General features: G+C 43.0%; 1 protein-coding gene across 1 annotated transcript in view; it reads right to left on the bottom strand.

Moving 5' to 3' along the window:
* Nucleotides 1–19,516, bottom strand: part of SYN3 (synapsin III) — a 222,028-nt gene that overhangs the window by 176,492 nt on the left and 26,020 nt on the right. The window contains exon 3 of the mRNA XM_056847571.1: nucleotides 16,231–16,322. Within this exon, the coding sequence (XP_056703549.1) occupies nucleotides 16,231–16,322 (92 nt within the window). The remainder of the gene's footprint in view (nucleotides 1–16,230; nucleotides 16,323–19,516) is intronic.

The raw sequence follows: 19,516 nt of genomic DNA on the forward strand, positions 1-19,516 counted from the left end.
GCTCCAATTTAAATGTTTTTCTGAAGCAGTTTTAAGACTTGAGCTGTCTTTCAGTAAGCAGGCTCCACTTTTTTCATTTTAATCGGTTATGTCACAAATGTTTTTAGGCAAGTTTGGGTTGTTGTTTTTTCCCAGACTGTACGACTTCAGGAAACTCTTTTCAAGGCGTGCCTACTGCAGAACCTGTGTGCATTGAGAGCCAGCGTTGTGTAGTGGTTAAAGAATGGTGGACTCTAATCTGGATAACCGGGTTTGATTCCCCACTCCTCCACATGAGTGGCAGAAGCTAATCTGGTGAACCGGGTTGGTTTCCCCACTCCTCCACATAAAAGCCAGCTGGGTGACCTTGGGCTAGTCACAGTGCTCTTAGAGCTCTCTCAGCCCCACCTACCTCACAGGGTGTCTGTTGTGGGGAGGGGAAGGGAAGGTGATTGTAAACTGGCTTGATTCTTCCTTAAGTGGTAGAGAAAGTTGGCCTATAAAAAGCAACTCTTCTTCATTGCAGAAGGTTCTGTGGCATGTTGCAAGGTGGACAGTTTGTCTGCCTGGAGCATTGGCCAGACCAGTTTATGGCTCACTGTTGTCACACACAGTGAGAGCCTTAGAATGCAGCACTGCATATACCACAAATAGGCGGTAGGTAGATTGTTGTGTTTCAGGCTAGCTGGAGGCTTCAGTTCCAACAGGCACTAAGCCCAGTTGACCCGGAATGCTTTGACTAACTTTTGGAACAGAAATGCTTTCTTGATGCTCAAGGCAAAGGAAGGAAAATGCATAATTAGTCAATACGATGCGACAGGCTTGCACATCGCTGTGGGATTAATGGCCCCCTCAGGTAATACTCTGAGGCATAAAGCCTACAATGTGAGGGATTTCAGCTACCTAAAAAGTGCAATAATTCCCTCAAGAATGTGCACCCTCAGGTATGTCTGAGCTAATAGAAAAGAACAGTTGTGACATTAGAACAAACCTTGAGTTGTGTCCCCTGGATACAGAGACACTGTTGACACAGGGCTTGTATATAAAACTGAACTTACTGGGCTGCATTTTCCCCCAGCCTTGTGCTCTGTAGCTTAAACACCTTGGATTGCAACACCAATATGATCATATCACCGCTCTGTATAATAAAGCCTAGGAGAAACATTCTTCTTATGCTTTGGCTGGAGGATTAGTCATTACTGAAAACTTTAACAAAAAATTCCCAAGCCATCTAAATATCCAGAAGTTCAGAGAAGCCTTGATAGCCATCTAAAATTTATTTTATTGACTTCATTTATACCCCCACTTTTCTCCCCAATGGGGAACCAAAGTCGCTGACATTGTTCTCTGAGCCTCCATTTAATCCTCACAAAAACCCTGAGAGGTAGGGTAAAGCAAACAGTATGTGACAGGCCCAAGGTCACCAACCAAGATTCCACGACAGAGTGGGGCTTCAAACCGTGATCGTCCAGATCCTAGTCTGGCACTCTAACGGAGTCTCATACTAATTAGCCATTCAGAAAGTGTTTTCCACAACAACAACAACAGGTCTAACAAAAATTAAACTATTTAATGCTGGAATTAAATGGGACAAAAAAAGAAGTTTCCTTAAATAAAGGTCATGGCCAAAGATAAGAAGAGATGAAAGAAAATTACCACAGGTAAAAAGAGTAAAGTGTGGAGTTAAAAAAGGAGGAAAGAGTGGACTAATCAGCCAAAACAAATAGTATCTACAAGACCCACCCAATGGTACATATATACGGTATTTTAATGCCTATTGAAATTAATTCATTTGGTATTATTAATGTCACCTCTCAAAGTCCTGAAGATGGCTTCTCCAGCTCCCAGACCTATGTATCTATACCTGTATTTTTGTGTCTAAAATGACCACTTCCATAAGCTTATACCTTGTAAGAAATTTTGTTAGTCTAAGGTGCTCCAAGACTCTTGCTCTTTTTCTACCACTTTCATAATGAAATCAATGAAATAGATATCATGTTATTTTTATCCATCCTTCCTAGTAAGATCTCAGAGCAGCACACATAAAGTTTGCTCATTTTATCCTCATTAGAGTTTGTGAGGTAAATTAAGCTGAGAGATGACGGCTGACCCAAGATGAACATCGTAGCTGGGCAAGGACCCACAGAAGTACCACTGCAGTGGCTTTAATAAATTTATTTGTGACATTATTACTACAGTTATATCTCAGAGCAGAACTAAGACTTTCAGGGGGGAAATTAAATACTAACCAAGAACTCGGGCAGCCCATTCCTGAGGGAAGGGGCTGTGCTGCCTCCAAAGGAGGAGTCACACACACACACACACACACACACACACCCCACACACACTGAAGCTAAACCTTTGCCCTTACCTGGAAATCCCATGGAACTGCTCCATAGGGTTCCACGGAGATACACCCCCTAAAAAGATGGCGTATCTCCAGGTAAGGGCAAAGGGGGTGTTCCTGGCCCGAAAGGGTTTAGGAGGCCGCCTCAAAGTGGCTCCTCCCCTGAACCGGCACAGGAACGCCCTCAGAGAACGGCACATGGAAATGTGCCATCAGGACATCGGCACAAGGCTCTGCCAGCATCCCTGGGCCGCACTGCCACAGCAGTGCCTGGGGGATGACGTGCGTGTCCCAACACTGGTGTCCATGCCACTCTGGGCGGTGTAAGTGGCACGGGCGCTGGTATAGGTAGCCTGGATGCCAGTGCGGGCCTTTCCTGGCTCCTGTGGACTTTCACCCATTCGGCTCAAGAATGGGCTGTCAGTAAGCAACAGTGAAAAACACTATTTCCCAGAGTCAAGTAAAAGTCATCTGGAGTTGTATATGTTTTCAACAGAGCAGAATCAGAGTCCAAAGTGCTAACCTTTGTTTCCCTCCTCAAAACTAGACTCAATAAAAGGCCATGATGAAAGGAAGAAAATTAAGATAAGAATCATACAAGATCAAAAATAGATTCCTCCTCCCCTGCTATTTAACTAATTACAAAAAAATAATAAAAAAAACCACCCTGGACAATAACTCCTTCTGATAAGAAATCTGGAATGTGAAATGGACATGGAAAGCATTAATCTCTCCAATCTTTCCCCACCCTTGTCTGGTAATAGTAATTTCTGATTTTGTGGCAGCTGCCTGCACTCCAAATGTTTTTCCAATAACTGTCAGCATCTTTCTCACACATCGGCTGGATGCCAGCTGCTGAGGAGTTAAAGAGGGACATTATTCATCCACGAGATAAGCAAACCCCCAATGAGAGATCACCCCCACCCCAACAGCTGTTTAATAGCAGCAACTGCAAGGAAGGCTGCAAAAGACTGAGAGAGAAGACAAGACAGTTTTCTATTTCTAAGGTTTTTTTCAAAGGTGGCAATGCTTGCTGTTAAAGACAAATCAATTTGCATAACAGAATAATTTTTCAACCTTAATACAGATCCCTGCAAGCCACCATATTGTCAAATACGGTGCACAGCAATTGTGTCATGACAGGTATTATAACACTGGTGGTTAGTCAGTCCAGGACGTTGCAATATAGGTAGGCATATGTATACCAGCAACAACGACCGTCACCAGTTGCAGTTGTGGAACATAGTTAAATTGTGGAACCCAGGATGTGGTAATGGCTGCCAACTTGGAAGGCTTTAAGAGGGGAGTGGACATGTTCATAGGGCTATCCATGGCTACTAGTCAAAATGGATACTAGTCATGATGCATACCTATTCTCTCCAGTATCAGAGGAGCATGCCTATTATATTAGGTGCTGTGGAACACAGGCAGGATGGTGCTGCTGCAGTTGTCTTGTTTGTGGGCTTCCTGGAGGCACCTGGTTGGCCACTGTGTGATCAGACTGCTGGACTTGATGGACCTTGATCCAGCATGGCTTTTCTTATGTTCATAACTTCGTACAAAACATTTGTACAGTACAGAAAGTGGGGAAAGAGACAATGTTCATCCCTGAACGCATTTTGGTCATCACGAGGTTGCCAGCATCTTGGAAAGTTCCTGGAGATTTTAGGGCGTTGTCTGGCTCAGCGGAGTTTAAGGGGGGGACTCCACAGAGATGTGATGCCATGGAATATATCCTCCAAAGATGCCATTTCCTCCAGGGGATCTGATCTTTCTACTCTGGAGTTGTTATTCCAGGAGATCTCACAAGCCCACCTGGAGGATGACAACTCTAGCAACATCACAGAACCAGAGGACGTGACTCTACGGCTTTACACAGCAGCTTTTATGTGTATGTCTAAAAATGTAAAGTATGAATATGCATCCTAATGTATATTAGGATCCAGAACTGGTCAAAAACAGGACACGGCCATAGATAACCTCAGCTCAGTCTTGACCACCTAGTCAAACACGTGGTATCTAGCTCAGGGTCTCTGAAGCTAGCAGCCTCAAGTGAAGAATTTGCAGTCTGCAGTACAACTAGGAGAAGGTTCTATGCTGTTGACCAGACAAGGGAAGACAGTAAGTCTTCTAGTATTTACACCAGGCCTGTCCAATGCCAGGGGCTCTACTATACATACATACCTCTTTTGACACCTAAAGACTGTTTTGATGCTTCAAGACACACAGCCCAAAGTAGCTGATTAAGCTAGGTTCTAGCTTCGTACCCTGAGGTTCCAGATTAAGTTCCAGGGTCCCCGGCAAGTGGCAACTATACATTTGATGGAAATCCTGGGGTTTCCACCATGTCATATGCGAAAAGGCCCATGCACTTTCTACCAGGTAATAGTATTTTAAAAATGCGATTTCAATCACTGGGCACTCATTATTTTAGCAGGCGAGATTTGTTCTATCTGCCAATCATAGGATGCCGCTGTAGGCCATTGTGTGTTCCATTGCATCTACAGATTATACGATCAGGGCGACTATACAAATACAGACCATCAACATCTACTGTAATTTTTTCCTGGCTTTATAGCACTGCTGTCATTGGACTCTACAGCATTTGATCCAAGATTGACTCTTTCAACTCTAAAATACAGTTCATCATAATGGAAAAATTACAGACAGTTGCAAATGTACTGGAAATTCATCTATATAAAAATATCGGAGTACCGCCAGCTCCTGCATCATTTGAAACGCATTTAATCAAATGCTAAATCTGTATAAAATTTACGATCCAAGCTGTCTGACTTGGCATAGGATATTCTGTCAATTACAGGAAAAGAGATATGCTGCTTTTCTTTATAAATGTCACTTCTTAAAAAGGTAAATGTTTTCCACATTAGTTCCCTCATTCTTCAAGAGAAAAGTCTAGCTTTTTAGGATTTTCTCCTGAACTGGAAACTTGAACTGGAAGCTTTACACTTAGCTGGCCCCTGAAGGTCTAATGTATTTATATTAAAAGTATCCCTCAGCAAAACTGGTTCCTTGGAGCCCCCAGCCCCCAGCACAGTTAACAGCATGTTAAAAGGATGATGCCAGCGCAAGGGCACTGGCACTTATACTGATGTAGGGGTGCCACACAGCTGTGTGAGGCTTGGGCGTTGGCGCTGCCTCCCCAACAGCATTTTTCCAGAGTAAATGCTCACGCCAGTGTCCGGGGGGTGTTCCCAGGGGCAGAGTTCCAAACTTTACTGATATTACTGTTAGGAATTGTGCTTGGAAAAAACTGGGACCCAACGCAGCTCTTTTGGCAGGTGCTACCCCCCCCCCCCGATGACTCACTCCCACTAATAAGCTCGCTGGTATATTCTGAATGAATTGAAATTTCTGAATGATCTTCAAAGGTAGCCCTTCATACAGCATAATACAGACAGAAGGGTACCAAGAGATGCATCATGGTACACAGGTCTCCCCCACTTTTTTTCTTTTCTTTTGGAGCAACCATATCCAGCAAACCAGGATTTCATCTCTAACTCTCCGTTAGCCATCCAGGCCCATCTACTGCTTGCGTCATACCCTTGAACTGATTGACAGTGGTTTGCCCCTGAAGAAAATGATTACATGCAAAGCTAGAAACCGCTAGACTCCCGAACTGACTGGATATTTGAAAATCGATAAGTGAACTTCAATCTTCCTTATCGCTGCAGTTCCTGGCCAAGTACACTTCTCCTTCATGCCCATTTTCTGTTTTAATTCCCTTTCTCGTCTGGATTCCTCACTCATACTCTCCTCTTGATTTCTCCAGACCACCTCTTTTTCCAGTTCTCCTTTCCAGGGCCACTCCTCCCTGTTTTGTCTGATACGACTATTTCTCAGCAGATTCCAGAATCCTGCTTTCCTAGACCCGTGTTTCTTCTATAGTGGGATTTCTTTATTCTGCATCCCAGATTCTTGATCATCATGAGGCTTTGAGAAATTAACCTACTAACAGCCACAGACTCTTCTGGGTGCTACAACTTCTTGGGTTGGTTCCTACAAATTTTTCTGCTTGCATAGGAGGAGGAACGGGTGACCTCAGTCACTCCTCATCCTCACTGCAGCTCCTATCACGTGTGACTTTTGTCTATATATCCCACAATCTCTGTTATTGATTTTCTGGGGTAAAAGGCCCCCTTCCTTCTTGTACAAGCAAAAGGTTGGTAGGGTCCAATGCCGTGTTCATTACTGCCAATGGCTTCCAGACAAAATGGCTGAATTTGAGTTACTATAGTGCAAAATATGGATTTTAAGAAAAGTATGAACATGCACATCCCTGACATGTGCTCTGCTCATCCCTGAAGTGGGCAGCTTTCCTAAAACGAGTTCAATTCATGTTGGGATAGGCAACATGTTCTAATATGACTTCTTCCTCACTACACCAATAGTGCATGATGTTCCACATTAAAGGGTCATAAGGCTATGTCTTTAGGCCACAAAGAATCAGAGATTGCAGTGTAAAAGGTCACAACCCTATCAAGAATACATGCACTCAGACTGACAAACCAGAATCAATAGAAAAGTCACTTTTAATTAAAAGATGAATAGGTTTACAACGAGGAACCAGAATAACCCTTGACCACTCCAAAGGTTTGACTGACAGGGGAATTTTAGTCAAGTATCAACATAAAAAGCATGAATGCTGTTAGACAAAAGGGATAAAATGCACACACAGAATACTGCATCAAACTAATCTCTGCCTACCACTAGCAATCTCTTCAGGGGATTTACTTATCACTTGTTAGAATTGCTTCTACACAGCTGACCCATTGACCCTTTGGCCTCGGTCTTTTGACCAGGAACAGAAATCAGATATTGGTCCAAAAATGACTACTCTTCTTCCTCTGTCTTCCTACAAAAAGGCCAAGGCAGGATTGATTTTATTGTGCTAAATAATCAAACAGCTATTTTCATTAATATGGTAGTGGCTTCATCTTCCACAGTTGATGCGAACCTGAGGTACACATAGGGTTGCCAACCTCCAGGCGGTGGCTAGAGATCTCCCGCTATTACAACTGATCTCCAGGCAACAGAGATCAGTTCCCCGGGAGAAAATGGCTGCTTTGGAAGGTGGACTCTATGGCATTATACCTCATTGAAGTCCCTGCCCTCCCCAAGCCCTGCCCTCCTCAGGCTCCACCCCTAAAATCTCCAGGTATTTCCCAATCCAGAGCTGGCAACCCTAAGTACACAATGGCTATTAAGCATCAATTAATTTGATCAAGGATTATGTCTCAGAAGTAGTTTGGATCCCAGCCCACATGTCTTCTGACTCTCAAGACTTAACAATGAACAAGGCTCTTCATCTGACAAAGTGGGCTCTAGTCCATGAAAGCTTACGCTAAAATAAAAATATATTAACTTTTCAGGTTTATTTTTACTGCAGCAGACAAACACGGCTATCCATCTGGAAATGTTAACCATGTTTCAGTTGACACAGAGGTTTCCAGCAATTATTAGTCCTTTTTTAACTTGTAAGTTTCCACACAAAAGGTTTCTAAAAAGTCTGAGGTAGAATGCATGTCCAGTGCAGATCATCTTCCCAAAGTCCATATCTCCTGCAGTTGTTATCCTATACCATGTAGAGATGTGAAGGCCCAGAGAAAAAACAAGTGGGGGAAATGGGGGGGCTAGGGTTGTAAACCTCCAGGTAGCAGCTGGAGATCTCCCGCTATTACAACTGATCTCCAGCTGATAGAGATCAGTTCCCCTGGAGAAAATGGCTGCTTTGGCCACTGGACTCTATGGCATTGAAGTCCCTCCCCTCCCCAAACTCCACCCTCCACAAGCTCCGCCCCCAAAACCTCCTGCCGGTGGCAAAGAGGGACCTGACAACCCTAGGGGGGGCTCACTTTTTTCTGTTTGAGGCCTTCCCCCCCACACACAATTTTTCAATTTTTCCAGCTGTTAAAATCCAAGATACATTTCTGCACCTAGAAGGATATCTAATCTTCATGAGGGGTGTATGCAAGACGTTCATTGCTTCTCAGTAGTTGCATGCCTTCTGTTGTCCTTTTGACCTGATGTGGACAACCTTTTCACTTCTCCCTCAACCCACTATAACGCATTTACCCACAGACTGGGTAAAAAGTAGCTTATTGCCCTCCCTTGCAGAAGGGTGAAAAGAGATCAGAAGGAGGTGAAACCGAAACTGCACCAAAGCCTCAGAGGAAAACTGAAGGTTTCAATGAGAACTTAGCTGTCTCTAACCAGACAGCAAAAATTAAGGGATATGTGCTAAGATAGCACACGGTACATCAGTGTGCATTTTTTTTCTCAAGTATTGGGCATATTTGCATTTTTGCTTGTACAAAGCTAAAGCATTTATAACTTTTCAAATTCCATAAATATGTCAAATATTGGACTCTTATATGCTAAGTTGGTTTTAAATTATGCTTATTGTGTAGTAAATCAGTTTAGGTTTGATAGGTCAGTATTGCATATAGTTAAATTTCCCCCAAAATTTCCATTTTTCTGAAAAACCGGGGGGGGAAACCCCTGGGTTCTTTTCCTGTAGCTTCCAAATTTCTGGAAATTTTACTTCTTTATAAGGCTGTTGATTCGGTTCCATCCGAACTGAAAAATAGCCGAATTTTCACCGATTTGGCGGTTTCCAGTTCGGATAGAGCCAAAGTAAAAAAAAGGTGGGAAAACGATGAACCGAATTCGCTGAGTTCGGGCGGACGCCAAATAAATTCATACAAATTCAGCGTCCCCAAATCGGCATTCTCCCGCGGCGCCTTCCTGAAAAGAAACAAAGAGCGAGCGAGCTCTCTTCTGGAAGGCAAGCGAACTTGCCTTTCAGGAGAGACAACCATTACCAAACACCAGTGGCCAATAGGTGGCCAAGCTGGGTCTTCTTCTGGCCAATCAGAGAAGGGATTCTCCCATTTGAACTTCTCTGAATTGGCCAGGAGAAGAAAAGAAATACTCGCTGGCTGCCACGAGTCTTGCTGCTGCTGTGCTGCTGATCCTGAGATCCTGAGCTAAGCTGACCTGCTGCTAGAATCGTATTGGATTACTCCTGAGTCCTGACTCCCAGTCCCTGCTCCTGATGGAAGAGAAGACATCCACAGTTTGACCCATTTGGGGGCTTTTCTCTATAACTTTTTTCTGTGTGTGTGTGTGTGGGGGAAAGCAGATTCTCTGTGTGTGTGTGTGAGGGGGGAAGCCAAAAGGGGGTGGGTTTACCTGTTCTGCTGGGGGGTGGGCTTGATTGCCTCTGTGTGGAACTGTGCTTTCTGCTGTTTTCACCGGTTGCCAACTTTGTCTGGAGTTAACTGTGGGTCAGTGAGTCTCTCTCTGGCAAGCTCCTATTGTTTCCAATGGGCTGTGCAGCTGCTCCTGTTGTTTCTAATGGGCTAGCCTGTCATTTGTTTTAGTACATCCCATGTAAGTGAGTCTCTCTCTGTCTGGCCCATTCTTCTCCTTCGTTAGGAATTTGCGTCTTCTGGTTCAGGGGGCCTGTTCTGCTGGGGGGGGCTTGATTGCCTCTGTGGAGTGTGATTTGGGGGGGTTACCTGTCCTGGGGGGGCTTGATTTCCTCTTTGCGAGTGTGATTGTTGCTGTGGAAGATTTGAATCCAGCAGCATGAAACCTATCAATACTGAAGATACTCAATTTGCACAGGTCGCACTTACGCTAGTAGTTTTATGAGATGCACTTTGGCTGTGTTGAAAAGAAAAGATACGTTACCCATGCTAGTTACACTGTTTCCTTACGCTTTGAGCATTGTTGGATGCACTTTCGGCGTAGTTACATCGGCTCTTAAAAGCCACAGACTGGCTTCTACTGTGTGTGTGTGTGTGGGTGGGGGGGAAGCCAAAGGGGGGGGGTGACCTGTCCTGGTGGGGGGGGGCTTGATCTCCTCTTTGCGAGTGTGATTGTTGCTGTTTTCACTGGTTGCCACCTTCGCCAGGAGGTCAGTGTGGGTTGGTGAGTCTCTCTCTGGCTGCCCCAGAAACAATGGGAGGTTTTGCCTTGGATTTGCCGCTCTCTAGATGCACATTAAGGATTGCCGGCTCCCATTCATTCCAATGGGCGGATGGGGGGGACCCCTTCCAGACCCCATAACTCGGGACCCCCTGACCCAATCTGCACCAAACTTGGGGGTTCTTGCAAGTAGGGTCCCTCCAAGCTATCCTGAACGTTTGGGACCTCTACCTCCAAAAATCCCCCCCCCGGGAGCCGCGGAAAGCAGCGAATGTGCTTTAAATGGCTTTATTCGGCCAAATTTTTTCGGGAACGCCGAATTTCAAGCTGAATTCCATGAATCCGAATTGGGGGAGTTCGGACTTTGGCATTTCTTGAATAAAAACAAGCCGGATTTTGCCAAATCCGAATTTTACCGAATTTTTTTTCAACAGCCCTACTTCTTTAATACCTTACTTCTACTCCAGCATCACAATGATAGAGGTAAACTATTTAGTCTGACTGAATGGTCAGCTTCATAGCACTATCGTGAAACTGTGTTGGGAGAGAGTGCACTTGGCTTTTTTCCAGGGACACTTCCTAACTTTTCAGTTCCAAACTGTAATGAGGTCCAAGAAACACCATTCTAACGTTATGTTGAAGCAATTTCTCTAAACTATTCATGGCCTCCAACAGTTCAATGTAAAAGCCAATGGTTCACATCTATGAGGTTTAACTTTCAAATCTTGGGCAAGTTTACCTAACAGATCTCATACTGAAGACATTTCCTTTTATTTACATGTGGATCAGTATATTTCTCACAGTTCAATCAATCAATAATTTATTTGCAGTCATAGACCATCAAATAAGACAAATTTGCATAGTTAAATAACATAGGATAAAGAATATAGTTTATTCTTTTGAATAAACTATATTTAGTCTTCCCTGTGGTGTCTTAATGTATTATCCATATTATTATGCATATTTAGAGATCTGTATACTATGTGCAATTTCTATAATAGACTGCTGTGACTCTGTCTAAGTTGTATTCTGTCTTTCTGGAGTTTGCTTTTAAAATACTGAGATAGCAATAAAAAAAAATTTCAAATGTTGCCTCTCTACCTTACGAGACTTCTCTACTAAGGTCCCATGCTTGTTAATCAAGCATACCTCCTAAAGAGATAGCCTCAGCTAATGGCACAGAGATCCAGTTCAATATTTCTCAGTGATCACAAAAAACAGAAGGTTATACCAGTTTGATTCCTAAAAACACACCCTTATCGATCAATTTATTGAATTTATGAATTAATTCTACAGGGGAAAAAGGACATTTTTATAGAAGGGAAAACCCTTATCTTCAAAGTATATCTGTGATGTGACCCATTCATGCCTTGGGTCATAAGACAAGGCCACGCATTCTCCGTCTTCTCTTGAGTTGTTTAGGATGTGTTCTAGGGCTCAGCTGTGTGACATAATAGGATTTGTGGGTGGGAGCCCCAAGTGGAATATTGGATGAAAATCTGTTTTCTGCTTCCTCACAGATTGATTTGAATGCTGTGGGAATTCTTTTTCTTAGTCAGATTACGGAGAAGGAGAGCAAGAGAAATTAGGGAGACTTTCCAGTAGACCCATTAAAAGCATGCTTTCATGCTGACAGAGCAAAGTGTGTGACTCTCTTGTGTCTCCCCCGCCCCCGCCTAGTATGCTCGAAATTACTCCAAGGATGGTAACACAAGACGGTCATGCTGAGTTTCCCAAGGGCCAGTTCAACACATGTGTTGAACAAATGCTCAGCATTTGCAGCAGTATGTCAGAGCAGATATATATCAAACACATGCCCAGGGTCACATATGCAAGGATGTCATCCTGAACACACATCTACACACTCATTAACACCCTGATCCACTGCATAGTGATGCTAAAGTAATTTGAGTTCAGCTCTCTACCTCAGTAACATTGATGGGACTTAAATGGATTTTTAAAAAGTATTTCGAGCTGGGTAACAGATTAGGATATTCTGCAGAGCACAATGTACTGCACGACAAGCAAAGAGGCCCACAGACGTCCTTATCATGAAGACTGTTGTGAGGTGGGGGGCTTCTTGTTTTCCCTTTTTGAAACCCTCACAAATTTTTCTGTTACTAGTAGCTGAGAGGAAGTTTTAATATTCTTTATACCTCACAGTCTGCCACTCTTTATTGTGTGAGGAGAAAGTTTCCATCCCCCCCCCCCCCGGGTGAAATAGAGAGGCTTAGAGGCTGAAGCAGATTTTTAAAGTATGAATATAAAATGAAGTTTATAATTTACAGAAAGGTTGTTAGGTTGATAGCTTTTCTTCAAGAGAGGCGCAAAACTTAGATGGTTACAAACACAGTTTCTTAGTTCTGTTCAGTTTCTTCAGGTTACACAGTAACAGCCCATTCCTGAGCCGCGCTGGCGGCTCGCCCCAAAGGCCTTTGGAGGCTGACTAAAGCCTCTGCCAGCGCAGGGGCCCACAATGCCGGTGCCCGGAAGGTGCATGACACTGTGAGTGGCCCCAGTGCCAGCGTGCAGGCCCGGCCGCCAGTCCCCGGCCACCGCCGAAGCAGCGCTGGGCCTGGCCGCCGCCGCAGCCTCCCGCCGGCCTACGGCTGCCAGCACAGGCTGCAGCGGTGAGCCAGGAGGCATTCTGGCACCCCGGGAAACATTCCTGGGGCGTTCCGGCAACGGCCAGGGGGCGGGGCCAACATTAGTCGGCCTCCCGAGCCATTTCGGCTTGGGAACGCCCCTTTTTGTTTTTGACAAGATATGTCAGTTTTTTGCTGGCGTATCTCCCATGCAACCCTATAAGGGTTGCACGGGTTTTTGGCACTGCCGAAACCTCCTTAGGAGGCAACGCCGCTGGGTTGCCTCCTAAGCCCAGCGCAGGCATTCCTCTCAGGAATGCGCTGCAAAATACTCAGATATTATTCAATATATATTCATATACTTAATATACTCTGTGTGGACTCAAACTACCCTAGCACACAGAATGCCACAGAGTGGAGGTTCATCTACAACCTTTCCCACTTCTTAGATTTGCCCACCTCCTGTGGAAAACAAATCTTTCTCCCCCAAAACACTGAATCAGGAGTCTCCCTATTTCAGGAGCCACCTCCCATTTAGTGACTGAAGAAAGGGTTATCTCTCTACACCTCAATCTTCCCCTTCTCACCACTCAGGTTTGATTTATACATGCTAGGTAGTATTTGAACACACAGGTTCTCAGCATCTTTACCAGCACATAGTTCAGGAGCTCAGAGCTAAAAGCTCAAGAATTCTTCTCTCCCTCCAAAAGGTACCCTGTCAGCTCTCCAGACTCTGCCCACTGACTGCTGGCATAGGCTGACAGTTTCTAAGTCTCAGAGTTTAACCCTGTATCCATCACAACTGTGCCTAATTTATAATTTGGTTAATTTGCTTCAAAATTAGCACATTTATTACAGAACAACTAACTGAAAATATTCAGCATAAATATTGGCATTGTTTCTGTCTGGTACCCTGTTGTTTCCCTAGTTGCTGCTTCTGGGAAACATTTTCATCTTCGTCCTCACAGTCCTCTTCCTAATTCACCAACAATGCTAGAAGTGTAAATGGTACCTATTACCATAAAAACAAGAGAAAAGCAAAAAATAGCCTGCAAGCAAACAGTAAGGAATAGCGCAGCATTAAAATGATAAAACAACGCAGCAGATAAACCAAAAGGCTATTGCCACTAGGGTTGCCAACCTCCAAGTAGTACTCTATAAAGACAGCAGTATTAGACCAAAGTAACATTGCAAAAAGGTGCTATATTATATGTACAGTGAACACTCTAACATAAACAATTCTTATATTCACCATTGCTTATTTAAACCAAACAAAAAAACTTCAAACTTTTGGAAGCATTTTCCATAAATGTTCCATTCACAGTTGTAAAAAGTTCAATTTCGTGTTGAAGAGTGCATACGTGGAACTGTATCCCTGGCAACTCTATATATATTACAGTGTTGGCATATGAGGGTGAGGAGGATGTGGGCATAGTAGAAGGAGGAAAATGGCACTGAGAAGAACAGCACTGAAACAACACAAACGTTGCCTGAACAAGTGTCAAAACTCACCAAGTACAGGCGATCCTTTCTAACACTCATGAAAACAAATCCAAACAAGTAGTTTCAGCAGCTGAAACTGTTTTGTCTTAAATTAGTACAAAATGAGGAAAAAATCCAAATGTAACTCCCATACATTACCTTAGTATACCTCCCAACGTTTTGTTTGAACTGATAAACTTTAAACTTGCTCTATTTCACAATAAAATCCTGAAAAGATCTTATATAGTTTAGACAAGCTGTTTTTGTTGGTGTGTTTGTTTCATACCTAGATGGCAAAACGGGTAACACTGATCACTTTAAAACATTTGCTTGGATTTGTAAAAATGTGAACCATGTTGGAGACCAGCCAGGCTGATTTTGATTAAAGGATGTTTTTTCCACCATGCAGAAGGGTCTATGTCTTCACTGGGATGGAAATCTAACGCACATATTAACTAGAGATCTATATGGACTCATTGTCTCTCAACTGATCCCAATTCTCGAGCAAATTATTAATCATGAATGATGCTTACATAGTTTCTGATTAACCCCTAAAAAGCTTGTAAATCAACAATTCAGTCTTTACCCTTTTTTGTATAGTGTTCAGCTATTATATTCATCACAGGCAATTTGCATACTACTACAGTAGAAAAAACTAGGACTTTCTTGCCTTTTTAACAGACTGTAGTTCAAGAAATAAAACCATTTCCACCTCAGCACCTATTTTCAAGCGGAAGAGGTAAAACACAACATATTGTGATGTCTACCTTGAAGCTTGAGATTTTGGAATGAGAATAAGGTTAGCCTCAGCAGTAGGCTTTGGGCTACTTGTGTACATATCTGAATGCACGTTCCTTGAGTTAAACTTGTGCCTGTCCATTCAGCTACAGGGAAGCCTTGAGGCCATCTGTCTCAGCTTCTCTATTATCATTTTCAAAGATACAAGCAAAGAACAATAACATTTAAAATCACTTTTGCTGCTCATGGGGTGGATCCGATAGTACCTCATTGCTTCTCTTAAGAGTTATCTTCCTGATACAGAGCAACACTCCTCACTTAGCAGAATGAAGTCAATGGATCTAACTCATGATGCTTTCGTAACAACTTGCTTATTTATAAATAGGCTTCAGGACAGTTTGCAAATACATTTTCTAAATCAATTATAAATATACACATTGAGCAGGTATTATAATGGAGCAGCTGCAGTCATACAGACAGAGCTAGTCTGACATTCCTACCTGAAGATTACATCTGTGAAGCCATGACTACAATGAGTGTCCTTGGGAAAGTCACTGTCAGGTAATTACTCAGGTAATGGGTATAGTCATGTATAATTACACACAGGGTTGTTAGAAGAACCAATGATACATTACCTGTAAAGTACTTTGTACAATCAAATCCTTTACAAAATATGTTAAACACAGTGATTGTTATTTGCATAGGCCAAGGCCTCAGATTGTTCTGTGTTTCCCAATTATTTTTTTAATGCGCCTCTTAACAACATAAGAAACGCCCTGCTGGATCAGACCAAGGCCCATCAAGTCCAGCAGTCTGTTCACACAGCGGCCAACCAGGTGCCCAGTGACTTAGAAGGCAGTGAATGCTAGGATGAAACTACTAATCAAAAATATATGAATAGGGTTGCCAACCTACAGGTACTAGCTGGAGATCTCCTGCTATTACAACTGATCTCTAGCCGATAGAGATCAGTTCCCCTGGAGAAAACGGCCGCTTTGGCAAGTGGACTCTATGGCATCGAAGTCCCTCCCCTCCCCAAACCCCGTCCTTCTCAGGGCTCCGCCCCATAAACCTCCCACCAGTGGCGAAGAGGGACCTGGCAACCCTATATGTGACTGGACTGCAAGAAAAGATAGCAGTTCTCACCTGACCACCTTACTGCCATTCCTAATAACCTGCATGTCCACCATGCAGCCAGCGGATACATATGCAGCCAGGTTCAGTTCTGAAAACTCTGCCTGTAATGGAAGACAAAAGAACAGTAGGGATGAGAAAAAGAAGAGTAGGTTTTCACACCCCATTTTTCTCTACCTTAAGACGTCTCAAAGTGGCTTACAATTGCCTGCCCTCCCCCTCCCCCCAACAGACACCTTGTGAGGTAGGTAGGACCGAGAGAAGAGGAGAGAACCGTAACAGGCCCAAGGTCGCCCAGCAGGCTTCATGGGGAGGAGTGGGGAAAACAAACCCAGTTTTCCAGATTAGAGTCTGCCATTCTTAACCACTATACCATGCTGGCTCTCCACCACTCTTAACCACTACACCACATTGGATACTTGATAACAAACGAAAACACACAAAATGCACTGACTTATTCATAGATTACTTTTTCTGATGGAATGTTTGTCTCAAGGTAAGATTTCCATGAGGCAGCAGCAAGTCTAATTACTGCCAATTTGCACAGGAAACACTCATTAAGTGTTTATGGTCCAATATTAAGGCAGCATGAGGACTCTGGATTAGGTTTATTCCAATAATAAATACAAGAGGGATTAAGTGGTCAGAATGAAATCCCAAGGGAACGTCATCTGAATGGGACTTAAATTCCTGTTTGGAAACCTTCATGCGGAATTATGTTTGAAATCTGCTGTTGTGCTGCTGGCCGGCTATAAACCTGAACACTGGAGATTTATGCTGGCATTAATAGCCAAAAGCCTCATTATGTTTCAAGAAGAGGAGCCCTTATGAAACGGTTTAGCTGTTGAAGACTTAGTGATTTTTCAGGCTTAGTGAAATTGGACAGACTACAATTCAGTAACTATTTCATTATTTTAAAGTAATTCTTTTTTTGACCACAAATAAAATGAAAGCATTAACCAAATAGTTATGTATGAAGACCAAGAAACGTTTCTGACTTGGGAGAAGTTATTGTTAGTAAGAGTAAGGTCGTATGTACTATTGCAACAGTGGTGGACATCGTTTGATAGTGTTGTCACTGCCCTATGAAAAGACACATACATTCTGTCTTAAAGTGAGCTCTGAACTAAAGGGTCTGTAGGTTTTCAACAGGGGAGGGGCAGCGGCTCAGTGGTAGAGCATCTGCTTGGCATGCAGAAGGTCCCAGATTCAATCCCCGGCATCTCCAGTTAAAGGGACTAGGCAAGTAGGTGATGTGAAAGACTTCTGCCTGAGACCCTGGAGAGCTGCTGCTGGTCTGAGTAGACAATACTGACTTTGATGGACCAAGGGTCTGATTCAGTATAAGGCAGCTTCATGTGTTCATAATTCAGTGTGAACCATACAAAAGCCACCTCTATTGGGCACTTATTGCCTAGTACTAGCAACAACACTGACATTCCATCTTCCCCAAGAGCAGAAATATTTCATGATGAATAAACTAAATACATTTTATATTGTAAAAATTTATATTGTTAAAATACATTTTATATTGTAATATTGAATTATGCTTGTTAGTTGCTTTGATTTTTTTTTTTGGCAAGGAAGTAGGTTATTATTTTTTAAATAACTGTTGTTGCTATTACCCTTTTTTGGTAATACAAATTCTTCTACTTTGTTTAGTACTCCCTTAGGGCAACCTGAATTTGTAATTTCTGGATTACATGACTGCCTTGAATCCAGAATGGTTATATTCACAGGCAGTCTGAACAGTAGGGAAAAAATGGTTCTGCCTTTTCTGTGTACTTGTTCTGTCTACATACCGTATTTCAAATGTTGCATGAATGTGCCAGCTGAGAGGTCAGAAAGCTACCAGACAAGGATGCCCTAAGAGATTAATTTTTCCAGAAAGAGTTGAGAGTGATAATGACAGAGCTACTATTATTTATGGTATATCACTCCCCCCTCACAAATAGGTTTGCAGATTTTTGAAGCACTGCAAAACCTATTTGACCAGAAATAACAAAATCGAATGAGCATGTATGGGCAGCAATATCTTTGTCATACCTCTTCAACTGTCTTCTGCTCTCTTGCCTATTTACAACCTATAAGTAGCCAAATGTCTTTACTTTTTTATTTCCTAATGGTCAGACTGCAAGCAAGGAAGGGAGCAGTGATATGAGGCTGAAAATTCTTTGTGAATTTTTTTCCAAAATGGAAAGTTTTCCAAAAAAATTCCCAGTGTTATATTTTTGCATGGGTATTTTCCTTTCCCGCATCTGTAAATATAGTCTATTTTTCTATAGTCAGGGCTGTTGTGCTACAAATCAATCATGTTAAAAGGGCTAAATGTGGGCTGTCTAGCACAGACTAACCCCAGTGCTTGTACATAGTCCAGGATAGTACATGGTATATTTGTAGAGTTGCCAACCTCCAGGTATTAGCTGGAGATATCCTGCTATTACAACTGATCTCCAGTCGGCAGAGATCAGTTCACCTGGAGAAAATGGCTGTTTTGGCAATCGGACTCTATGGCATTGAAGTCCCTCACCAAACCCCACCTTCCTCAGGCTGCACCCCAAAAATCTCTCACTGGTGGCAGAGAGGGACCTGGCAACCCTATGTATTTGCTTTCTTTTGCTATCATTATTTAAATATTTAAATTATTTATTTAAATTTTAATTGGAAAATGTTCCAGAAAACTCACATCACTGGAAGGGAGTAAGGCTGAAAAGTTGAATGTTACTATATTTTGTTGCTACTGGTTGATCCACCATAGCCCCACCCTCCAATTGCAGCTTGGAATACAATCACAAAACTATAATTATTCTTACCTGATTTCTCTATACAGACAGTAATGATTTGGCTCCAACCCTCCCCTTGCAATGGTCGAAGCCTGTTCTATTCAAGGAGGAGTTCTGTGATTCCCCATCCACTTCCTGCCCCCCTTGCAACACCCCAAGCCATTCTTGAGGCTTGACGCTAGGAGCTGCTTTTCAGGTATGCAAGGGGCTGTTGTAGTAGGAAGGGAAAAGCAGTAAAGTTCCCTTCCGTGGGTAGAGCCCTGCTCTCTGTTCTTAACCAAATAGTTATATGATAGTGTCTCAATTTCGAGACACAGTTCCAGGTGTAAATGCATCGCAAGGGGCCTTTTACTACTCTAAACTGGTAGCTTGAGTGGTACACGGCCGCTTGCGATGCGTTTACACCTGGAACTGCAGGATCACAATGGGACTTGCGATGCAGCACTTCTGGTTGTAAAACAAAAGTGACGTGATAGCGTTGATGCTGCCGCGCACGCAATCTTTTCCTACCTTTG

The sequence above is a fragment of the Euleptes europaea genome, chromosome 3 (genome assembly GCF_029931775.1).
Source record: "Euleptes europaea isolate rEulEur1 chromosome 3, rEulEur1.hap1, whole genome shotgun sequence".
In the NCBI taxonomy this organism is placed as follows: domain Eukaryota; kingdom Metazoa; phylum Chordata; class Lepidosauria; order Squamata; family Sphaerodactylidae; genus Euleptes; species Euleptes europaea.